The 19,833-nt window shown below is 44.4% G+C and overlaps 3 protein-coding genes across 3 annotated transcripts; 1 reads left to right on the forward strand and 2 right to left on the reverse strand.

Moving 5' to 3' along the window:
• Positions 1-2,062: 2,062 nt before the first annotated feature.
• LOC123132116 (myb-binding protein 1A-like protein) lies at positions 2,063-9,678 on the reverse strand. The gene is made up of 8 exons (XM_044551872.1): positions 8,985-9,678; positions 8,742-8,867; positions 8,461-8,658; positions 6,928-7,155; positions 5,617-6,762; positions 4,228-4,563; positions 3,417-3,900; positions 2,063-3,031 (listed from the first exon to the last, which is right to left on the reverse strand). The coding sequence occupies exons 1-8, from the start codon at positions 9,573-9,575 to the stop codon at positions 2,256-2,258; spliced, it is 3,885 nt and encodes a 1,294-aa protein (XP_044407807.1). The 5' UTR covers positions 9,576-9,678; the 3' UTR covers positions 2,063-2,255.
• A 135-nt stretch (positions 9,679-9,813) lies between these two features.
• On the forward strand, positions 9,814-12,852 carry LOC123132117 (uncharacterized). The gene is made up of 6 exons (XM_044551873.1): positions 9,814-10,094; positions 10,186-10,268; positions 10,361-10,419; positions 10,504-11,013; positions 11,464-11,554; positions 12,286-12,852. Exons 1-6 carry the CDS (start codon positions 9,944-9,946, stop codon positions 12,370-12,372), a joined length of 981 nt encoding a protein of 326 aa, XP_044407808.1. The 5' UTR covers positions 9,814-9,943; the 3' UTR covers positions 12,373-12,852.
• A 1,089-nt stretch (positions 12,853-13,941) lies between these two features.
• On the reverse strand, positions 13,942-17,143 carry LOC123130312 (uncharacterized). The gene is made up of 3 exons (XM_044550235.1): positions 15,977-17,143; positions 14,617-14,835; positions 13,942-14,404 (listed from the first exon to the last, which is right to left on the reverse strand). Exons 1-3 carry the CDS (start codon positions 17,027-17,029, stop codon positions 14,231-14,233), a joined length of 1,446 nt encoding a protein of 481 aa, XP_044406170.1. The 5' UTR covers positions 17,030-17,143; the 3' UTR covers positions 13,942-14,230.
• Between the last annotated feature and the right edge of the window lie 2,690 nt (positions 17,144-19,833).

Raw genomic sequence — 19,833 nt, forward strand, 5'->3', positions numbered from 1 at the left:
AAAGTGTTTAGGCAAAAGAGCGCACCTCCATAACTTTTGCTCAACATCATTGTCGACAAGGCAAACCCGGGTCTTTTTTATTGCAAGAATAATTGTCATGCCTTAACATGGGTGCGTGTTGTAACAAACTATTTCTCCTCTTTATTTAATACTAGCAAAAGAGCCTGTGCGTTGCAACGCGAGAGAAAACATAACACATGCTCTTAACCCAACAATCATCACTCAAGACCACAAATAGGACCATCTTTTTTATTTTTGCGAGGCATCATATTTGTGTTGCCGCTTATTCTCCTTCTCACCCTCGCCGGCGATGGCCTCGGTGTTCACACAAAATAAAATAAGAACGTGTTTGAATATGGTTAATCCTAAGGCGTCTCTCTCTCCCTCTCTCTCTCTCTCTCTCTCTCGCTCGCTTTCTCTCACTCCCGTGATGAGAAATATGTTGTTTTCCCCTGTGACATTTTTCAGAGGTATGCATGTGTAGTTATCGATGTTTTCTTTTCCTTATATGGTTATAGTCGGGTGTTTATATGCAATCCGGATTGCCGCCAGTATGAAAGAAAAATGGATCTTGCGCTATAAATTATAAGTTTGCTTCCAGAACAATATTTTAAAAATATTTAACAGATAAAATTCACAACATATTTAGATTCCACACATTTTTGTAAAAAAAAATCATATATAATATGTTCAAACCAAAGTTACGGTTTAAAAGATACAGATAATTTAGAAAATTATTTATTTGACTTAAATATATTCCAAAATAATATTTAAAATACCTAATAGGTAAAAATAATCTCATATTCATATTCTACATATTTTTCTAATCAGATTTTATATATAACATGTTCAAATCGGAGTTACGGTTTAAAAGATATGGATGATTTAAAAAAGCATTTGTTTAACTTAGATATGATCCGCGGATCAATTACCTAAAACATTAGGGGGGGTTTCGAAAACTGTAAAATAACTATTCGGGTATGACTTAAATCCGGACTGCGGGTTGATTTCATCAAAACACAAGGACTTTTCTGAAAAATGCCATGACGGACGACCGAAACCCAATTTGCTTTATTATTAGGTAAAGATATGAGGCAAATTTTTTGCCTCTGTTTCGTAAAAATTTACTATGAGTAACATCACACATATCAATACAATATGAGTCTATAACCTAATGAATAAAGTTTTGTATAACACCACACATAGTCTATGAATATGTGTATATTACTCTCCACTGTGGCTAGTCGAAGCGGCCATTCTGCTGGCCCACATCCCACATCTGAACTCGTGTGACCTAGGTTTTATATTTAGGAACGGAGGGGTGTGTGCTATCATAAATTTGCTTTGGCACATGGAAGCGTGTGCTCCTGTCACCGGAAAAATATCTCGAAGTGTGAAAAGAAATTCAAACAAAAAATTGACACATACATCTCAACATTATATGTGTGCACGTCAAGTTTCGAAAAAAACCGATATTTTTAAGGCTTGTGTAAAAAGACAAAAATAATGTCTTGTGAAAAGCACTTTCTAACATCGGATTTTGTTTTTTTCATACACAACACATAACTTGTCGGTTTTTTCACGAGACTTTGTGAGCATGTATAATATCGAGATGTACACGCCAAATTTTTGTTTGTAAATTTTTGACATTTCAAAATACATTAAAACACACTTTAAAATCAGAAGCGCGCACTCATGTGTGTCAAAACGACACTCTCTGAGTGTTATCGTCTTTCTTGGGAAAAAAGGATCGGTACCACAATGTATTGCTTCTCATTACATAGAGTTTCAACACATATTCCATTTTTCTAGGCCTTGATCGCTACGCAGTTTGTCCGGTGTAATTTTTACGAGTAAAAGTAAGACAATTACCACCATAAACGCAGGAGAGAACAGTGCTGATCCAGCCACCGTCATTGCGGCTTGGATGCATTCTCTGAAGCCCTGCAAGCAAGCCACAAGCTCACCAGTTTGTCAGAGGGTAATTTACGAACTAATACCAGCAATTGAACGAACTTGGCAAGCAAGCGGTAAATCTAATCTCAGCAACATATGCAGGCGCTCAGACAACTGTCGTACATCCTCATACTGTTCAATATTGCTGACAGCTAGCTTGTCTGTTTCAGGTATCGTCACGAAAGAAAAACAGAGTTTAATTTAATCGAACCTAAGGAGCTGATATTACAAGCAAAATTAATTCAGCCCAAAGTCATTTCTGGTGCCTTTCACCGTCTTCCGAAATGGATTAACACGCATCACTGTCGGAAGGGAACAAATGCAGCTCCCAGCTGTGCCTCACACAGGGTGTACGCTTCCGAGCTTAGCTTCTTCTGAAACTTCTCTTTCAGATTGAGCCTCGTCACGGTTTGCAGAGCCCGCGTGCAGAATCTACGGACCTCCTGGCGACGCGACTTGTTTTCGGGCATCTTTGTGAGGATTTCCTGCATCAGCTCGCACAGCAGAGCCATATGCTTCTTCAAAACCTTTGATGCGCTCGAGACGTCGTCGCCGACCCAGGATTTCAATATGGAGTCCACCAGCTCCAAAGTTTGAACCCTTCGGTATTCAGCCTTCGTGCTGCCGATCTTCTGTAGAGCAAAGCCGAAAAGCTCCCGTCCTACCCAGGGGTTCCTGCGGACAGCCTCCTTCACAAAACCAATCTTCAGCCGTGATTTCTTGTTGCTGAAGTAGTCATTCAGCATGTACTGGAACTTATCGACCACACTTGCAAGTTCCTGCTTGGAACAACCCTTGGAATTGATAATCTTTAGAATCCAAAACGTGGCATTTTGGGCCGCAGAAGCAACTGGTTTGTATCGTGACCGTGATGCCAGATGCAGAGCCTTCTGCAGCAAACTTTCAAGTCTACTGAGTTCAACATCAAAGCCTTTTGGACATTCTTTTGCTTTGAATATCCTTTTCTGCAATATACCACCAATACGTTGCCTGAACTGCTCATTGCCATCGGCGCTATGTGATTTCACAAAAGCTTGCATTAAGAAAGCATATACCTCCAGCACCAGTTTTTTTCCTGCAAAGTTGGGAGACAGATGGTTACAAGAAAAAAATTGCATAACATAGGTAGATCACATGGAAGAAAACAATTGATACAAGAACACATTAAGATAAGCAAAAGAGAAGAAAACAAACACCTCTGATACTGTTAAACATTAGATGGTCAAAGTTCTGCATGTTACTATATTTTAACAGATAAAAAAAGCAATTATAGTTTTGTCCTCAAATAGCTATCTAACTAGAAAGTGCAAGCTACAGAAAATGTCACCACAATAAAATAGGATTCTCTATGTCTTTCATCGGAATGGCAAACCCGAAAACTATTGATCTACACAATTACAAGTGTCATTTTACCTGATACACGACATATAGACAACAAAAATAAATGAGTGGGCATATACCTGGATTCCTCTGAAGATATAACTCCAGTAAAGTAAGCACACGAAGCTTAAATCGCATAAGTTGAGATTGCTGAGTTTCACTACCAGGAAGGTTGTTGCGCTCCTTGAAAATCCTCGCAATATAAGGATCAATACGGAACATAGCATCGTCGTCCATACCATCTGAATCATCTGAATCTTCCCCACCTTTGGTAGCTTCTGCATCATCTCCATCTGTTGCCTTATTGTCGACTGTCTCTTCCAAATCATCCTGATCCTCGTCTACTTCGTCAGCTGAATCATCTTCCATTTCATCTGTGGCATCATCAACATTCCCAACATCCGCATCTTCCATTTCATCATCATCTTCGATATCAACACGAGCCTCATCTTCGTCATCGTCGCTATCTGTTTGACGACGAGAGCCTTTCAAATCTATCTTTACAACTCTCAGCATATCAAGAAGCCCTGTTTCTGTAATCTCGTCACTGAACACACGGAAAACCTGTTGTTTCAAAGAGAAGATGTAGTTAGTTAAGGCAATAAAATACTCCCTCTGCACACTAATGTAAGACGTTTTTGCAGTTCAAATTAATGTACAGAGGTATATGCCAAGATTTTTTTTTAAAGGTGAGACGAGCATATTGTCTGCTTCCATTTCGACTGATACAGATATGGAAAATGTATGTTTCATGTTTAGGAATGACGATGCAAATAAACATTGACTGAAAGACGCACAAATGATTAAGATGAATGCACTCCACTTATTTCTTAGTATCATCACTTTAGATTTTTCAAAATTGTAGAAGTGCCAACTGCTATGAATACTTGCCTGTTCAATGGCAAAACACACAGGGCCAGATACATGAGGCAAAACAGAGAGAAAAGTCTGCACAAGTACATCAATAGACTCTAATGATCCATCCTCATTAGGCTCCTCTGACCCATCCTCATCAGACTCCTCTGTACCACCCTCAACAGATTCCGGCGCACTGGAATTGTCACACTGAGCAATGGAAGGAAATGTTTTCTTGCAACATATAATCACATCAATTGCAGCCTCCCAGAACTCCTCCGGATGGAGCAGAACTTGCAGCAGTAACTGAATAAGGAGATAACGTATCACATGCATTTTAGTTGAATCCAATCCAGTGCCAATTTTTCTTTCCTGATCACGCAGAAAGAAACCGCAGATATCAGATAAAGACCCAACAAGAATATGTATGAAGGAACATCAATGATAATTCAAAACAAAAGAAGGATATCCAAAACAAAAGAAGAAAGAAATGCACTTCTCTTTGGTCACAGGCTATCATATTGTCAGAAAGTATTCATGCAATGCTCTAATGGCACAAGTTCAACATAAGGGCAGCTACAGTGGTAAAAATGTAGCCTTCTCTTATGCCCTCAACATCTACAGATGATAATAATAATATAATGCTGCATTTGTTATAGCAATATTTCACACACACACCAACATACTCCCTCCGTCCTTTAAAGAGTGTACTTCCAACTTTGTTGGAGGGTCAAACTTTCTCAAAGTTTGACCGAGTTTGTGAAAAAATATATCAATGTTTGTGAAATCAAATAGGTATATGATGAAAATATATTTTATAATGAATCTAATGCTACTAATTTGATGGCATAAATGTTAGTGTATTATTGTAGAAATGCGGTCAAACATAAAAAAGTTTGACTTTCCAACAAAGTTGAAAGTACACTCTTTAAAGGACGGAGGGAGTATATGCACAACCAAGTAGGGCATGTGTACACCTCAAAAAAGAACATGCTCACTACTCCCTCTGCTCCCTAATACAAGTCCTTTTAGAGATTCCAATGTGGACTACATACGGAGCAAAATGAGTGAATCTAAAAAAAAAAAGGGCAACCTGGTGCATGTAGCTCCCGCTTGCGCAGGGTCCAGGGAAGGGTCCGACCACTTTGGGTCTATAGTACGCAGCCTTTCCCTACATTTCTGTAAGAGGCTGTTTCCAGGACTTGAACCCATGACCTCATGGTCACAAGGCAGCAGCTTTACCACTGCGCCAAGGCTCCCCTTCAAAATGAGTGAATCTACACTCTAAAATATGTCTATATACATCCGTATGTAGTCTATATTGAAATCTCTAAAAAGACTTATATTTAGGAACGGAAGGAGTACATCATCTTTGCAGACCAATAAAACATAATCTAGAGCATATAAGCCAAGTGGGTCACAAACCTCCTGGAAAAGTGCAGATTCCGTAGCCAGTGTTTTCTTGAATGCATTATCATCATTACTGCTCAAGGTTCTGAACAGTGAAACTGAAGGAATATTGCACACAGTGTTAATGAAACGCATGAAGTAGAAGCCTAAGTCATTAGACTTAACCCCGCTAACATGCAAAGCCTCGTCCTTTTGTGCATCTTCTAGTAATAACTGAAGTTGTTCAATGCATTCATTACGAAGCGATGTTGATATAGCTGCCTTTGGCCATTTGAACTTCTCTTGCAACTCAAATGACGTCACCTCAGTTCCTAAAGAGGCTGAGAACAGACCTTGGACTGCAAAGAATTTTAGTATCTCAGTCTGCACCTGAAATTTTTCTTCAATACACTTGATCATCTCAGAATCTGTCAGCGAACTTCCTTTAGATGTAAGCTTTAGATTTTTCAAGACAAATGGAATTGTATTCACCACCCAACTCTTCAGAAGGTCAGCGTTCCCTTCGCCAACAAGTTCCTTATCTTCAATTGAGCCAACCTCTGAATTCTCATCAGTTGTCTGACTTTGATCAGATGGTTCATCTGCAACAGAACCTTCATCCACAAAGAGTGCCATCAAATTTTGCACAAGATGCAAACAATCTTGACCATTCTGGATCTCGGCGATCAACCCTTTAACAGTTTTTGTTTTTGTCAGGCTGTCAAATCTTCCAAAGCTATACTTCTGCAAGTTGATGATAACAGCAACACAACGATCATTGTCATTGCTTACTAAACTGACTAATTCTTTCAGAAAATGTTGACCGGCATTGTACAACCACGATGAAGCATTAGACAGAATGTCCATCAATCCAAGAACAACTTTGCTGGACAGAATTACTTGAATAGATGATGGAGATAGTCTTGGTAGGAGATCAATAATTATATTAAATGCTAGATGCTTCCGGTCGTGAGATGAGAGCAGCAATGATCTTTCAATAATAACCTCACAGAAATTGCGTAGGTTCTTTTTTGAATCCTCGGAGGAACTGCCTTTCTTACTCTTTTTGTGCTTTTTGCTAGAACTCGTATTGTTATCACTCTGAGAAGCTTCCTCACGGATGAGCATGTCCGTGATAACATGCCATATACTATGAATGCGTGGAAGACAAAATGCAGATTCCTGCATAAGATTACAGCAGAACAATTAAAGGATCAACCAGCAAATACCACAAAATATACAACATTTCAAGAACATAAGAACATACACTGATTATTTCAGATAGACCATAGGATGTTAAAACTTTTTTGGAAGTTCCTCCTGAAACTTAAAATTGCTCAAAATTACCTTAAAACAAGCAGCAAGGGATAGAAGATGCTCTTCTGTGAAAAAATTGTCAAGACTGAATGGATATGGCAGAAGCTTTCCAAATATCTCCCTCTGAACATTAGTTCTTTCTTGGAACTTCAAAGCCAGGAAGAGCGCATCTGGATCTCCAACATTAGCAGCTCTGTTGAACCAATCTTGTACACAAGGGGTATCTAGAACCTCAGAGAATATAGCTTCATCTGGCAGCTGCAACACACAGAGAAGTTACAAAGAAACAAATCAACCAAGCGATCACATATGGGAACCATTCACAGATGGCAAATGTACAAATATTAGTTTTGTTCTTTAATTCCATTTTACCACAAATGGAAATAGAATGTGCAATTGCAAAAAATCATACTAGTATAGTCCCAGCAGCCATATGCGCATAGCCAATACTGCAATGCTGGGTTCATAATGGTGCCCTTATTTGTAAAAAAAAACGTTGTAATTTCCGTCTTTGGATGCTTATATAAAAAAAATGACACCAGAGTTACTGGTTTTTGCATTTGCCCCCTGATTTACAGCTAGATTGGGTGGGGGTGGGGGATAATAGCTCGTCAGAAGGCTTAATAATAACCAAAGGCAAAAGCCAAAAATGATGGCATATTTGTGATAAGGATACAGATGTATATTGATGAGACTATTTAGCAGAAGAACATCCATTCAAGCCTCTACACTAAAATAATACAGGTTTCAAACCAAATGAACTGCCAAATTTGGTTAATTAATGCTTAAAACCAATGTATTTCCTTCTTCAAGGAGCCATCAATAAAAACAACCACATGAAAAAAAAACAAGCAAGGGAGGTAAGTACACTACAGCAGAAAAGACTAGCACACTTCTCTGGGGTTCTAAAAACACACAAACTGGTAAGAAATAAATATTCATGTTAGCTTGTTTTGGCTGGTAGTTACTTGACTGCTTAGCATCTTAGTACTTTATACTTGACACAAACACCTAGTCCAACTCACTATCGGACTCAGAATTAAGGTTACTTATTTTTAGGATGTCTTGTCAACCATGTGATACAACAACCTCATGTAAATCAGGGCAGAGGCTATGGTCACAGATTTGTTGTACAAATATAAGCAGATTGAAAGATCAGATGGTGATGCAATCAAGGATTGAAATTGCTGCACCACAGTAACACCAGTTTTTTTATGTTGCGACATTTGTTGAGTTAATTTATTTATTTTACATATTTATCAAATTCTAGCAGGAAAAATATGTTCTCGATGTCCACCAGCAAATAGCATAGACTGCCATGGGCTGCACTGATGCTGTTTCACCTTTCAACGAACACAAGAAACCTTCCATAGCATGCATGATATTTGTCTAGTTCTAATACTCCCTCCGTTCGGAATTACTCGTCCAAGAAATGAATGTATCTAGATGTATTTTAGTTGTAGATACATCCATTTTTGTGACAAGTAATTCCGAACAGGGGGAGTAGAAGATTAGAGCATTGCATGTTATAAAAATTGTTAAGCATGAGCCTAAGGTATGTACCTTCCTGGTTAAATCCAGAATCAATGCAACCGCAGGCTCGGTGAGATATCGTTTCTTATTTCCAAGTTGCACAACCTCTGTAACAAAATCCCTGAGAATAGGAGAAGATTTATCACGTTTCCACTGTCCTAAAACCCTTCCAGACCTTGCAAGTGATCCAAATCCAAACAGGCGCCCCAAAAGATTGTCCTTAGCTTCCTACAACGGAACGAACATTGGAGAGTTAAGCTGACAGTACAGTCAGACATGAGAAATGTGCAACTAATCATAACGCAAGTTACCGGTCCTTTCATGGAGGCTGAATATTCCAGCAAAGTAGGTATCAACTTCATAACAGCTTCGACGCTGACGGCTTTAATTGATTGGAGCACAGCCGCGAGACCCAACGCGAATCCTTGCCTTGCAAACTGCAAATAAGAACCCCGAGCATATAGCAATTAATTTAAGTGTGGCGCCACAGTTTAATCATCCCATTACATCACAGAACGTAGGTTCTGTCCTAGACTCAGGACAGCATTCCTGACCTCTCTAGAGGAAGAGATGCCGCGGATGAGCCGCCGGATGGCATACCGCACGGCGGGAGCGCAGTTATCCAGCCCATCCTCCTTCTCGGCCTCCATCTGCGAAGGGCCGTCGCGCTCCCCCGCCTCTTCCTCCTCCCCCTCCTCCCGCGCGGCCTTCTCCTTCTCGTACGCCCTCTGCACGTCCCGGAGCTCGGCCACAAGCGCCTCGGCCGCGGCCTCCCTCAGCGAGGCCTCGGGCGACGCCAGGTCCTTGAAGACATTCATGTGGAGCCCCGGCCCCGCCACCACCGGAGCGGGCGCGGGCGCTGGCACCGAGACCGGCACCACCGGCATGACCTCCTCGTCCGCCGCGGCCGCGGGCGCGGGCTGCGGCTTGGGGGCGGCGGCGGCCTTCTCCGCGGACTGGCGGTGGCGGTCCTTGTCGAGCTGCTTGCGCTGCTTCCTGACCTCCATGGCCAGCTTCTTCTTCTTCTTCGCCGGCACCTCCCCCGCCGGGCACGCCGCCCTCGCCGCGGCCTCGTCCTGCGAGGAGTCCGACGCGGCGGGGCCGAGCTCCGCCAGCGCCGTCGGGGGCCGCTTCTTTCCGGCCATCAGATAGCTTGGTTGGTGGGTCTCCGCGTCCTAGCCGCCGTCGGCTGAGGTTTATGCCCGAGAAGAGACGGGACGGCCAAGCTTGGGGGAGAGGCGCGGCCTGCTAGGGTTAGGGTTTTTGCTCCCGCCCCCCTCCCCTCCCTCTTATTTTTTCACCGTCTACTGAAGCCAGCCCAGGCCCATCACGGCACCACGGTCCTGGAGCCCAGTTATCTCGGCCCGGCCCGAGACCATCAGGCCTGTAAGCATTAATTCTCTCTGGCAGGTGGGCGTCCAGGGCGGCGTGTGGGGCCCGCGGAATAAGGCGACGGGGCGAGGAGAGAAGGGAAAGGGGAAGGGGAAGCAGTGTGTGTCGGCGCGGCGGAGCAATGGCGGACAAGCCGAGCCGGGCGCTGGTGCTCTACGCCGCCGGCCACGCGGCGCTGCTCGCCGGGGGCGGAGGGGGGAAGGGCCACCTCGACGCGTTCGCCTCCATCGCCTCCTGCGGCTTCCTCTCCGTCCGCACCCCCGCCGTCAACGGTACCAATCCCCTCTCGCGCTCTGCGCGGTTGCTCTGCTTTGCTTACCCCCCCATTAAACTGAGAGGTTTCTGTCTTGTCTCTCAACCTAGAGGATGGAGGGGACAAGAACAGCGGCACGATCCTTGAGCTGGGGCAGCTGCTCGACGTGTGCGATGCCCTCTATCCTGCCAAGGTGCGATCCTGCTCTCCGGGTTTGCGTCAGGGCGAAGTAGTTGCAGAGAGGGTTTGAGTATGTGAGGCTGATTGTATTTGTTAACTCGTTAGGATGGGGAAGTTGCCCGGGTGGATCCGCAGGAGCTAGTAGTCCCCAAGCTATCCGAGAGGTTCGATGTGTGTGATCTTTTGCTTTGGTTACTGTTAGTGTATCCACTGTAACTGTGAGGGCTGACTCGCTGCTGAAAATCCAGGTTCATGGGGCTGAGAGCTGCTATGGTCACCAATTGCCCCGGTGTTAGCTCATTCGCGGCGAATCTTGGTTTCCACGTTTTCGGAACTGAAGATTTCGCCGCGCAGTCCGGTTCAGGCAGCAGTTCTAAGGACACTAGAATAATCGACCGGGCGTTCACTCTGCTGGGATTTGCAGAGGGGAACGTCCAGGACGCGTCCGAATTCGATCTGGTGTTTGTGCATGCCGCAATGGAGAGCACAGCCAGCAAGCTCAGGAAATTGGGGATGAAGACGGATCTCAACCGGCTTGACAAACTGGTGGCTTCAGTCATGGAAGCTGCGCCGGTCGGTTCAGCTGTCGCCGCCCGTATTCATGTGTCTGTGATCTTGAGCTATGGATCTGCAACAGAAAATAAGGAAGAGGCGTGCCTCATCGTAAACTCTTCAACCGAAACTGATTCCGACTTGAAGTTACTCCGTCCACGCCAGAGCTACACTATGAAAGCAGGAAAGACGTTGGATGATGTCAGGTAAATGTTGTTCTTGGCTAGCAAATGAAAGTCATAACAGATGTTTTGAAGTGCAATCTTTATTGCAGAAAAATGCTCCTTTAGATTCTGTATGTGTTTGATGTGAGTTGAACCATATCATGGCCTTCCATATATAACCTGTTTGTCATTTCCAGTCAATATTTCAGTGTACAAAATGACTCTGCAATGGCCCGTATCACAACCATTTAGCATCTCATGAAAGCTAACAGCCACCTTTTGGTTTTGTGAAGTGAAGTTGAAAAATGCCATTCTAATGCATGACAGGACAGGACTAAATTATTTTACAGTAGATGCTACATCAGTCTATGTGCCTAATTTTGTTGTTTTACGCACTCAACCATGGAGCAATGTATTGTACAATGAAAGCACATCTGTGTACAATGACACATCTAGACTTACACAAATAACTTTATTATGCATATCCTGCAGGAATCATCATCCAATGCTACTGGCACAGTGGCAACAAGGAGTAACACGTTCTGATTTGGCCAAAGAGTTCTCTTTTGAGGAATTTATAAAGGTCTGCTTAATGCACTTTTTAGAATGTTTACCTGAATCATAGAAACTTTATCAAATAATACTATATATGCAAGTTTGTTCCCGTGATCCTGTTTATTACTTTGTTTCTTCAGTTGTTTATAATGGACAAACACTGCAGTTCTCCCTTTTTCTAGTGTGGGTACTGGTGCCAGCATTAGAAACATGACAGTACCTTTTTTAGAAAATAGAGTTTGTAGATTAGAATAAGCAATGTAGTATTGATATTAATTCCTTGGGTAGTGGGCAGTTTATGTGATAATATAGTAACTATCGTATTACTCACCATGGCTGGTTACCCAAAGAACATCTTGTGGTAGGTATGCAGCATAAAATAATTGCTCATTTTCATGGCCACTGGATGGTGACGTGTATCATCTTTATAGGATGCCGTAGATGATTGTCACTGACCAGATGAGTATGCTCCACAACAGTAAATCGCAGTAGCTTTTTTCCTGTAAAGCAGTTTCTGAAGGGGTCACACTAAATGGCAGCATTGCTATTGCTTTTACATTCTCACAGCTTCCCCATCTGTGTGCTCATCTTGGTCATGATGTAGAGCCTATGCTTCCAACCATGTTATGTTTCTATGTGTTTGAAGTTTTGGCTGGTGATTCTTAATTATTTCCAAACACAGGTCTTACCATTTTTCTCTCTTTAGTTTCAGTTTCCTTAAATCATTTAACTAACTTCATTTTGTAATGTAATCAACAGCGTGCTGGAAACTTTGCTATGCTTGCCGAGCGCTTTCTACATGAGGTTGCATTTAAGCTCTGGAAAGCGCCAAAATATGGAGCATAGTTCTATCTGAGGAGGTTCTCTCTTAATAAGGCGTGGAATCACCTAATAAAAGGGGTGCTACACAAGTACTTCTTTCAAATGGGTACTGCGGCAGATATTGCAAATAGATGAGTTCTGTACTCTAAGGTTCTCATTTGGTATCACCCATGCTCCATGCCGACGATGCCGTGGTACTGGGAACTCATAGGTTCATTACCAGTAGTAGTTACTTCGTGGAGATCTATTGTGAGCCTCTCTAACGCTTTCCTTAAGTGAAACAATGCCATCCTTCGCAGCTTTGCTTGAAATTTCTTAACGTGGCAGTTGTTTCTGTGTCTAGCTCTGTATCGGCTTTGTACCATGTGCGGATCACTGTAATGTAGATGCTATTCCTGGAAATGATGACCGGCTGGAGCATCAATTTTAATAACAAATACTGGAATGTGTTTTCCTAAAGAAGGATAATGAAAGCATGGCGGTACCGATCACCTTTACTTTGCAGCTTCAGATATGTGCTTTTATATATCAGCTTTTGTCCGCATGATTGTGCTCGTGTCAAGTATATACATGCAAACTTGCAAAAGGATTAGAATCCCTGTGGTACAAAATTATTCATCTGAATGTCGTCCTATATGTTGGCTATCCTGCTTGAGCGCGAAGCAGGAGTAGTGCCGCACCTTGTCAATGGTGCCCTCTCTATCTTGCAATATGCCGCTGATAAGGTTCTTTTTTAGGAATATGACCTAGATAAAGCTCAAAACCTGAAACTCTTGCTTTCAGCTTTTGAGCAAATGTCAGGTCTTGTTATGAACTTCCATAAAAGTGAATTGTTCTACTTCGAAGAGACAAATGAGATGGCTGCTAAATACGCTGACATATTTGGTTGTGCATCAGGTCAATTCTCGATTAAGTACTACAGAATTCTGATAGTGCTTAGAGAAACGGTTGAGCAATTGAAAAGGCAAGTTGCTTTTCATTGGAGGACAATCGATTTTGATCAAGTCTATCCTCAGTTCTCTATATGCTATCCTTTTTTCAAAGATTTTGATCAATCGATTTTGACCCTAAGGAAGATAACCAACACAAACAACATATATAAGTAACTACAAGATTCTGCTTTAGCCCTGCAAACCCCCCTCAGTTTCATGCACTAAAAAATTAGCTGGACATTATTCCATGCTCCCCAAGAACACAATATATCTACCGAATATTTATTTTAGAAAACCAAAGGTATCTCAAAGAAAACAACACCTTATGGTGATTCTACAAAATCCGATCTAGTGCAATCTGAAGAACAAACTAGGAACACGTATGAAATCCAATTGAAAGTTCTGAAAAAAAGAAGCATGCGCTCAGATTCGTCCTGAACGACAGGGCAAAGGAGGCAAAGCCATCCCCTGTTGCAATGGAGGCGAAACTGATGGCGAGGCCCTCCTTCAATTTCACAGAGCTGTTTGTTCTTACACTGCTCTGTCACCAAGGCCTGTGCTACTTGTTAAAATATATGGAAAAACAGAATGAGCATGGATATATCAAAGTGCATGGTAACTAAGCAAACCAAAACAAGATCACATTTCAGCTCACCACAGCTCACAAGACCGAGTAGCTAGTGCAACATACACCAGAACGATTGCAACAACAGCTAGGGCATGGCATGAGAAGACGAACTAATAGATGAACTTCAAGTGCTCGACGAAAATTACCATCCTCGGTTTTGAACTTTTGATGCCTCCTAAAGAAGCACAGAACATTCAAGCTAGCATATCAGAATTGAGATGGTCTCATGCGTCTAGCCAATTCGGCATCTACTATCGCCACAAGTGATCCAACGACCCTGGAGTAGGAAGGAATGAACACCCACTCCCTCTCTAAGGCAACTTCATTCTCTCTTGAGAGCTGGGGTGCCTGCCAGTATCATCTGAGCCAGGCGCTCCTCGTAGTCCAGTCCCTGGAACCCGGTGATGTTCAAGTGTACAAGGCGCTCCAGTGAGAGCTGCTGGTTCTCCCAGCCGTCTTCGTCGTGGCAGACGCAAGCTCGATCCAAGCATGCCGGCTGATCCAGTTCACCAAACGGTCAATAATTGAGACAATTTTTTTCTCGACGAAGAGCCATGAGATGACTATATAAAACATGAAAAGGTAAATTTCGTGCCAACACCATTTCAACCCTTAGCTCTTATAGCCAATTTGGATGCAGACAATATAAGTATTTTAGTGCCGAATTGCGTATTTAATCGATTGATTTCGGGTGCTAGAGGAACTCACCTTCTCGGTGCCTCTCGTGACTTCAATGCGGAGATCTTCCAGATTGCTGCACTGTGCAATGAGCCTTGCCAAACTGGCAGCATATGAATGCCCCTTCCATGTTGAGATATTGACCCTCAGAGCAGTGATGTTAAGTAGCTGTGGTATGTCATCCACTAGTATGCTCTCACAATCCGCCATCCCTGAATCCATACCATCCACCAGGGCCTCCCTCATATACTGCACAAGGGATATTTCGGCATTCGGCAGCTAATCAGTACACTCATATACTACTGCATTTGTGGTACATGTCTCAGTATTGGGCAGCTAATCACTACATTAATAAAGGAAAACTGAAGCCAGAAAGAAAATGTACGCAGGTTACAAAATGGAGTGTATTAGAAGATAGTATTAGGAGAACTGTATATATACAGCAGGAAATGCATATCAGAGTACCAGTGATCATTGACAAACCGTTTATTACAGGGAATGGAGGTTTAAGCTAGGGAGAATGGCACATTCTATTATACACAGCAAGCTAGTTCGTCAGAAGTCAGAGCAATTTATGGCGATTTACAAACTCAGTGAAGTAGATTAGATAAACTTCTTAATATTCTTCTTATAACAAGCTTAAGGATGACCATGATAAGACGAGTGTAACATCTGACTGCATTGAACATTTGGACGGTTGTTTCATGTAGCATGCATTTGAATAGCAGATTGTATTAGTCAACAAGCTAGTTTGTCAGAAGTCAGAACACTACAAGGTGATCTACCAACCATGTGAAACATATGAGATGCAGTTCGAAATACTCTTAACCAGCATAGCTATGAACATGTAACAATTCAGATGGTCATAACTTGTAGCTGCATTGAACATTTAGAGGTTGTTTCATGCATTGACAAATTGTTCATGACAGGAAAACTGTATATATACTGCAGGAAATTGTTCATGGCAGGAATGGAGGTTTAAGCCAGGGAGAATGGCACATTCTATTATCCTCCAGCAAGCTAGTTCGTCAGAAGTCAGAGCAACTTATGGCGATTTAGAAACTCAGTGAAGTAGATTGGATAAACTTCTCGATATTCTTATAACAAGCTCAAGGATGACTATGATAAGACGAGTGTAACATATGACTGCATTGAACATATGGAGGTTGTTTCATGTAGCATGCATTGAATAGCAGATTGTATTAGTCAGCAAGATAGTTTGTCAGAAGTCTGAACACTATAAGGTGATCTACCAACTTTGTGAACTACTATTAGATGCAGTTAGAAATACTCTTAACCTGCATAGCCACGAACATAGTAATAATTCAGATGGTCATAATTTGTAGCTGCATTGAACACTCAGAGGTTGTTTCATGCATCTGAAGCTTACGCTGGGCACATGTAGGTCCAGGTTAAGGCGGTGCGCGGCGGTGCATTGCTTCGGGATCGATATGGCGGCCTCGTTGCGGGCGGCATGGTTGGCGTGCCCGTGCGTCCACAGGGGAAGCCCCCCGATCTCCCGAACGGACGGCCCGCTGTCGAACTGCAGGCCCTGCATCCTGCACATGCTGGAGCACGTGAGCGCCTCGAGCGCCGGCGCGGCGATCGCCAGCTCCCCTGCGCTGGACTCCAGCCTGAAGCACTCGGTGACGCGGAGCGCGCGCAGGCGTGGCGCGCTCACCTGCAGGCACCACAGGTCGCGCACGCCCACGATCGCCAGCTCCTCGAGGTCGCCGACGCAGAGGTCCAGCTCCCCCACGCCCGCCAGGTGCTCGAGCCGAAGCCTCTTCAGGCGAGGGAAGGACGGGGACGAGAGGAGCCCGCTGAGGCGGTGCTGGTCGCTGATCCGGGCGTTGCTGAGCAGCAGCTCCGCGAGCGCGTGGAACGAGGCGTCCGCGGGCGCGGGGAGCGCGAGGGTGGCGTCGCCCAGGGTCAGCGCCACGATCGCCGACGCGGCCGAGCGCGGCAGCTCCAGAGCCACGCCGTTCTTCTCTGCTTCCGCCGCCGCACCCGACGCGCTCTCCTCGGTCGTCGACCGCGGGCGTGGTGGCAGCTCGAGCACGAAGGAACCCGCGGCGCGGGCCATGCCGAAGCGCAGCCACGCGCGGACGTGGTCGGCCGTGACGAGCGCGGCGTGGGGGTGCTCCGTGGCGTACGCGCCGAGGCTGGCGATGTAGTGCTGGTGCGGGGCGCGGAAGACGAGGGAGATCTCGAGCGGCTCGACCTGCGCGTCGGCGTCGGCGTGGCGGGCGAGGGCGGCGCCGATGGAGGAGATGAAGCCGGGGGCGTCCGCCAGCGGGAACCTGGTCGGGTACTGCCCGACGGTGAAGCGGAGGCGCGGCGGCTCGTCCTCGAGGACCGGGCCGTAGCTGGCGCGGCGGCTTGACGTCGGCTCGGGCCCTGCGACGGCGGCCCCGGACCCGGAGGTGGAGGAGGAGTCCATGGGGACCGGCGGGCGGGCGTGGCGGGGTTTAGCCTGTGGGGTTGGATTTGGGTGGGGGATGCGGCTTTGCTTTTGTGGAGTTTTTGGCGGAGAGGAACGGCGGGTTGGGTTTGATTTGGGTTGGGGCGTGGGATTTGGGAGGGAAGAAGAATGGACCGGGGAGATACCGAAATAAGAGATCAGACGCATTCATGCAATGCTCGACTGTTTTTTGGACAACGGAATCATAGATTCACCACACAGGCCACGAGAGAATATCAGGGGAAAACCAAAGCTACTACGATGAAAACCATGTCCATGTGAAAACTATGTTGTGAAGTTCTAAAAAAACAATCTTAAAAGAAAATATTGTGTTAAGAGAGTGATGTTCTACTGGCATGTAAACTCCCAAGTTCAAACTCTAATTCATTTTCGTGGTGTGAAAAAACAAATTTGGTACTCCCTTCGTCCATCAGTGTTACGAAAAACATCTTACATTATGGGACGGGGAGTAATAAATAGTGTCAAACAGTAAATGTCACTATCTATTGTTGAATTTGTTTTTCCATTCCTTGTAAATGACTTTGTGGTTTTTTTCGAGATAAACTCCTGATCTATTCATCTTCAGTTATGGTAGTACAACGAACACTAGAAATAATAAAAATTACATCTAGATCCGTAGACCATCCAGCGACGACTACAAGCACTGAAGCGCGCCGTTGTCATCGCCCCTCCCTCGCCGGAGTCGGGCAAATCTTGTTGTAGTAGACAGTCGGGAAGTCGTCGTGCTAAGGCCCCGTAGAACCAACGCACCAGAATAGGAACCGCCACCGATGAAGAGTGTAGATAAGAAGGATCCAACCTGAAGACACACGAACAAAGACGAACGACAAACAGATCCGAGCAAATCCACCAGAGACAGATCCACCGGAGACACACCTCCACACGCCCACCGGCGATGCTAGACACATCACTGGAACGAGGACTAGACGGGGAGACCTTTATTTCATATTCAGAAAATCGCCGCCGTCTCGTCTTCCCGAATAGGACACAAACCCTAACAAATCTCGAAAAAGGATCTAAAAACGAAGCCCTTCCACCGGCAAGGACCGGGATCCACTCCGTCCCCATGGCCCTAAGGCCACGGTAGACGGGGCGGACCGACGTCGGCGCCGGCGGGAGGCAGAGAAACCCTAGTTTTTTTTTTGGTAGGCGGCGGCTGGCTAGGCGTCTCGATCTTTGTACCGTCTCAAATGACTTTGTGTTTGAACTTGAAATTTCACATGCTAATGGAACAACACCCCTCCCCGCAAAAGAACACTAACCTCTTAATATAGTTTGTTTTGTATAGAATTTTCGGAAACTTTGGAATGTGGTTCCCACTAAGTTTTCATTGTAACTTGGTTCCACCAGATTTCCTCTCCACCTGTCACATCGAATCGAACACATCACAGAATGTACGGCTGTGTCGTAGGCGCTAGTGGGGGAGGAGGATTGGCGGCTAGGACAGGAGGCGGACAGTATTTACACTAGACAATGGTTTCCTTGATTATTCCCTGTTCAAACCAAGTGACATCACATCTTATTTCTTCAGTAATATACTTAGTAATATACTCTATCTGTAAAGGAATATAAAAGCGTTTAGATCACTACTTCACTACTTCTACTGTAAAGAAATATAAGAGCGTTATATTTCTTTACATAGGGGTAGTAACTAATTCTTTGTTCGTCTGTCAAATTAGAAATACTTTCATTGATTTACTCTCAATTTTATTTGACGCATTACATCTTCCTTAAGTAATATGGAAATGCAGTACATTGAAATAAAATATTCAACTAGATGTCCTACTTAATTCATTACCGTACAATTTTTGGTAGTACTAAATCTTCTTACGAGTGATGCTGCCAAAACCTAGCGATCCATCAATATTGTCACAACATGAATGTTCTATGCAAAGGTTAGTGTCTAAGAAGGATGTTGTAAAAGTAAACGTTGATAAAATACACTCAAGGGAATTATTTATCCGAGCATTTAACTACCGATTTGCTTAATACTGTTATTCATCGTAAGTTGTTCAAGACCACACTTTCTTTCTGATATGATTTCTACCATATCTCCATATCTAGTTGTAAGATTATGTTTTCTCCACTTTTGTTTTTTCTAGACCAAGATTAAGTGTTGGGGAACGTAGTAATTTAAAAAAAAATCCTACGCATACGTAAGATCATGGTGATGCATAGCAATGAGAGGGGAGAGTGTGTCTACGTACCCTCGTAGACCGAAAGCGGAAGCGTTAGCACAACGCGGTTGATGTAGTCGTACGTCTTCACGGTCCGACCGATCAAGTACCGAACGCATGGCACCTCCGAGTTCTGCACACGTTCAACTCGATGACGTCCCTCGAACTCCGATCCAGCCGAGTGTTGAGGGAGAGTTTTGTCAGCACGACGGCGTGGTGACGATAATGATGTTCTACCGACGCAGGGCTTCGCCTAAGCACCGCTATGATATGATCGAGGTGGATTATGGTGGAGGGGGGCACCGCACACGGCTAAGAGATCAAGAGATCAATTTTTGTGTCTATGGGGTGCCCCTGGCCACGTATATAAAGGAGTGGAGGAGGGGAGGGGCCGGCCCTCTCTATGGCGCGCCCTAGGGGAGTCCTACTCCCACCGGGAGTAGGATTCCCCCTTTCCTAGTAGAACTAGGAGCCCTTCCAAGTAGTAGGAGTAGGAGAGAAGGAAAGGGAAAAGAGAAGAGAAGGAAGGAGGGGGCGCAGCCCTTCCCCCTAGTCCAATTCGGACTAGGCCTTGGGGGCGCGCGA

Source organism: Triticum aestivum, chromosome 6A (genome assembly GCF_018294505.1).
Source record: "Triticum aestivum cultivar Chinese Spring chromosome 6A, IWGSC CS RefSeq v2.1, whole genome shotgun sequence".
Taxonomy (NCBI): domain Eukaryota; kingdom Viridiplantae; phylum Streptophyta; class Magnoliopsida; order Poales; family Poaceae; genus Triticum; species Triticum aestivum.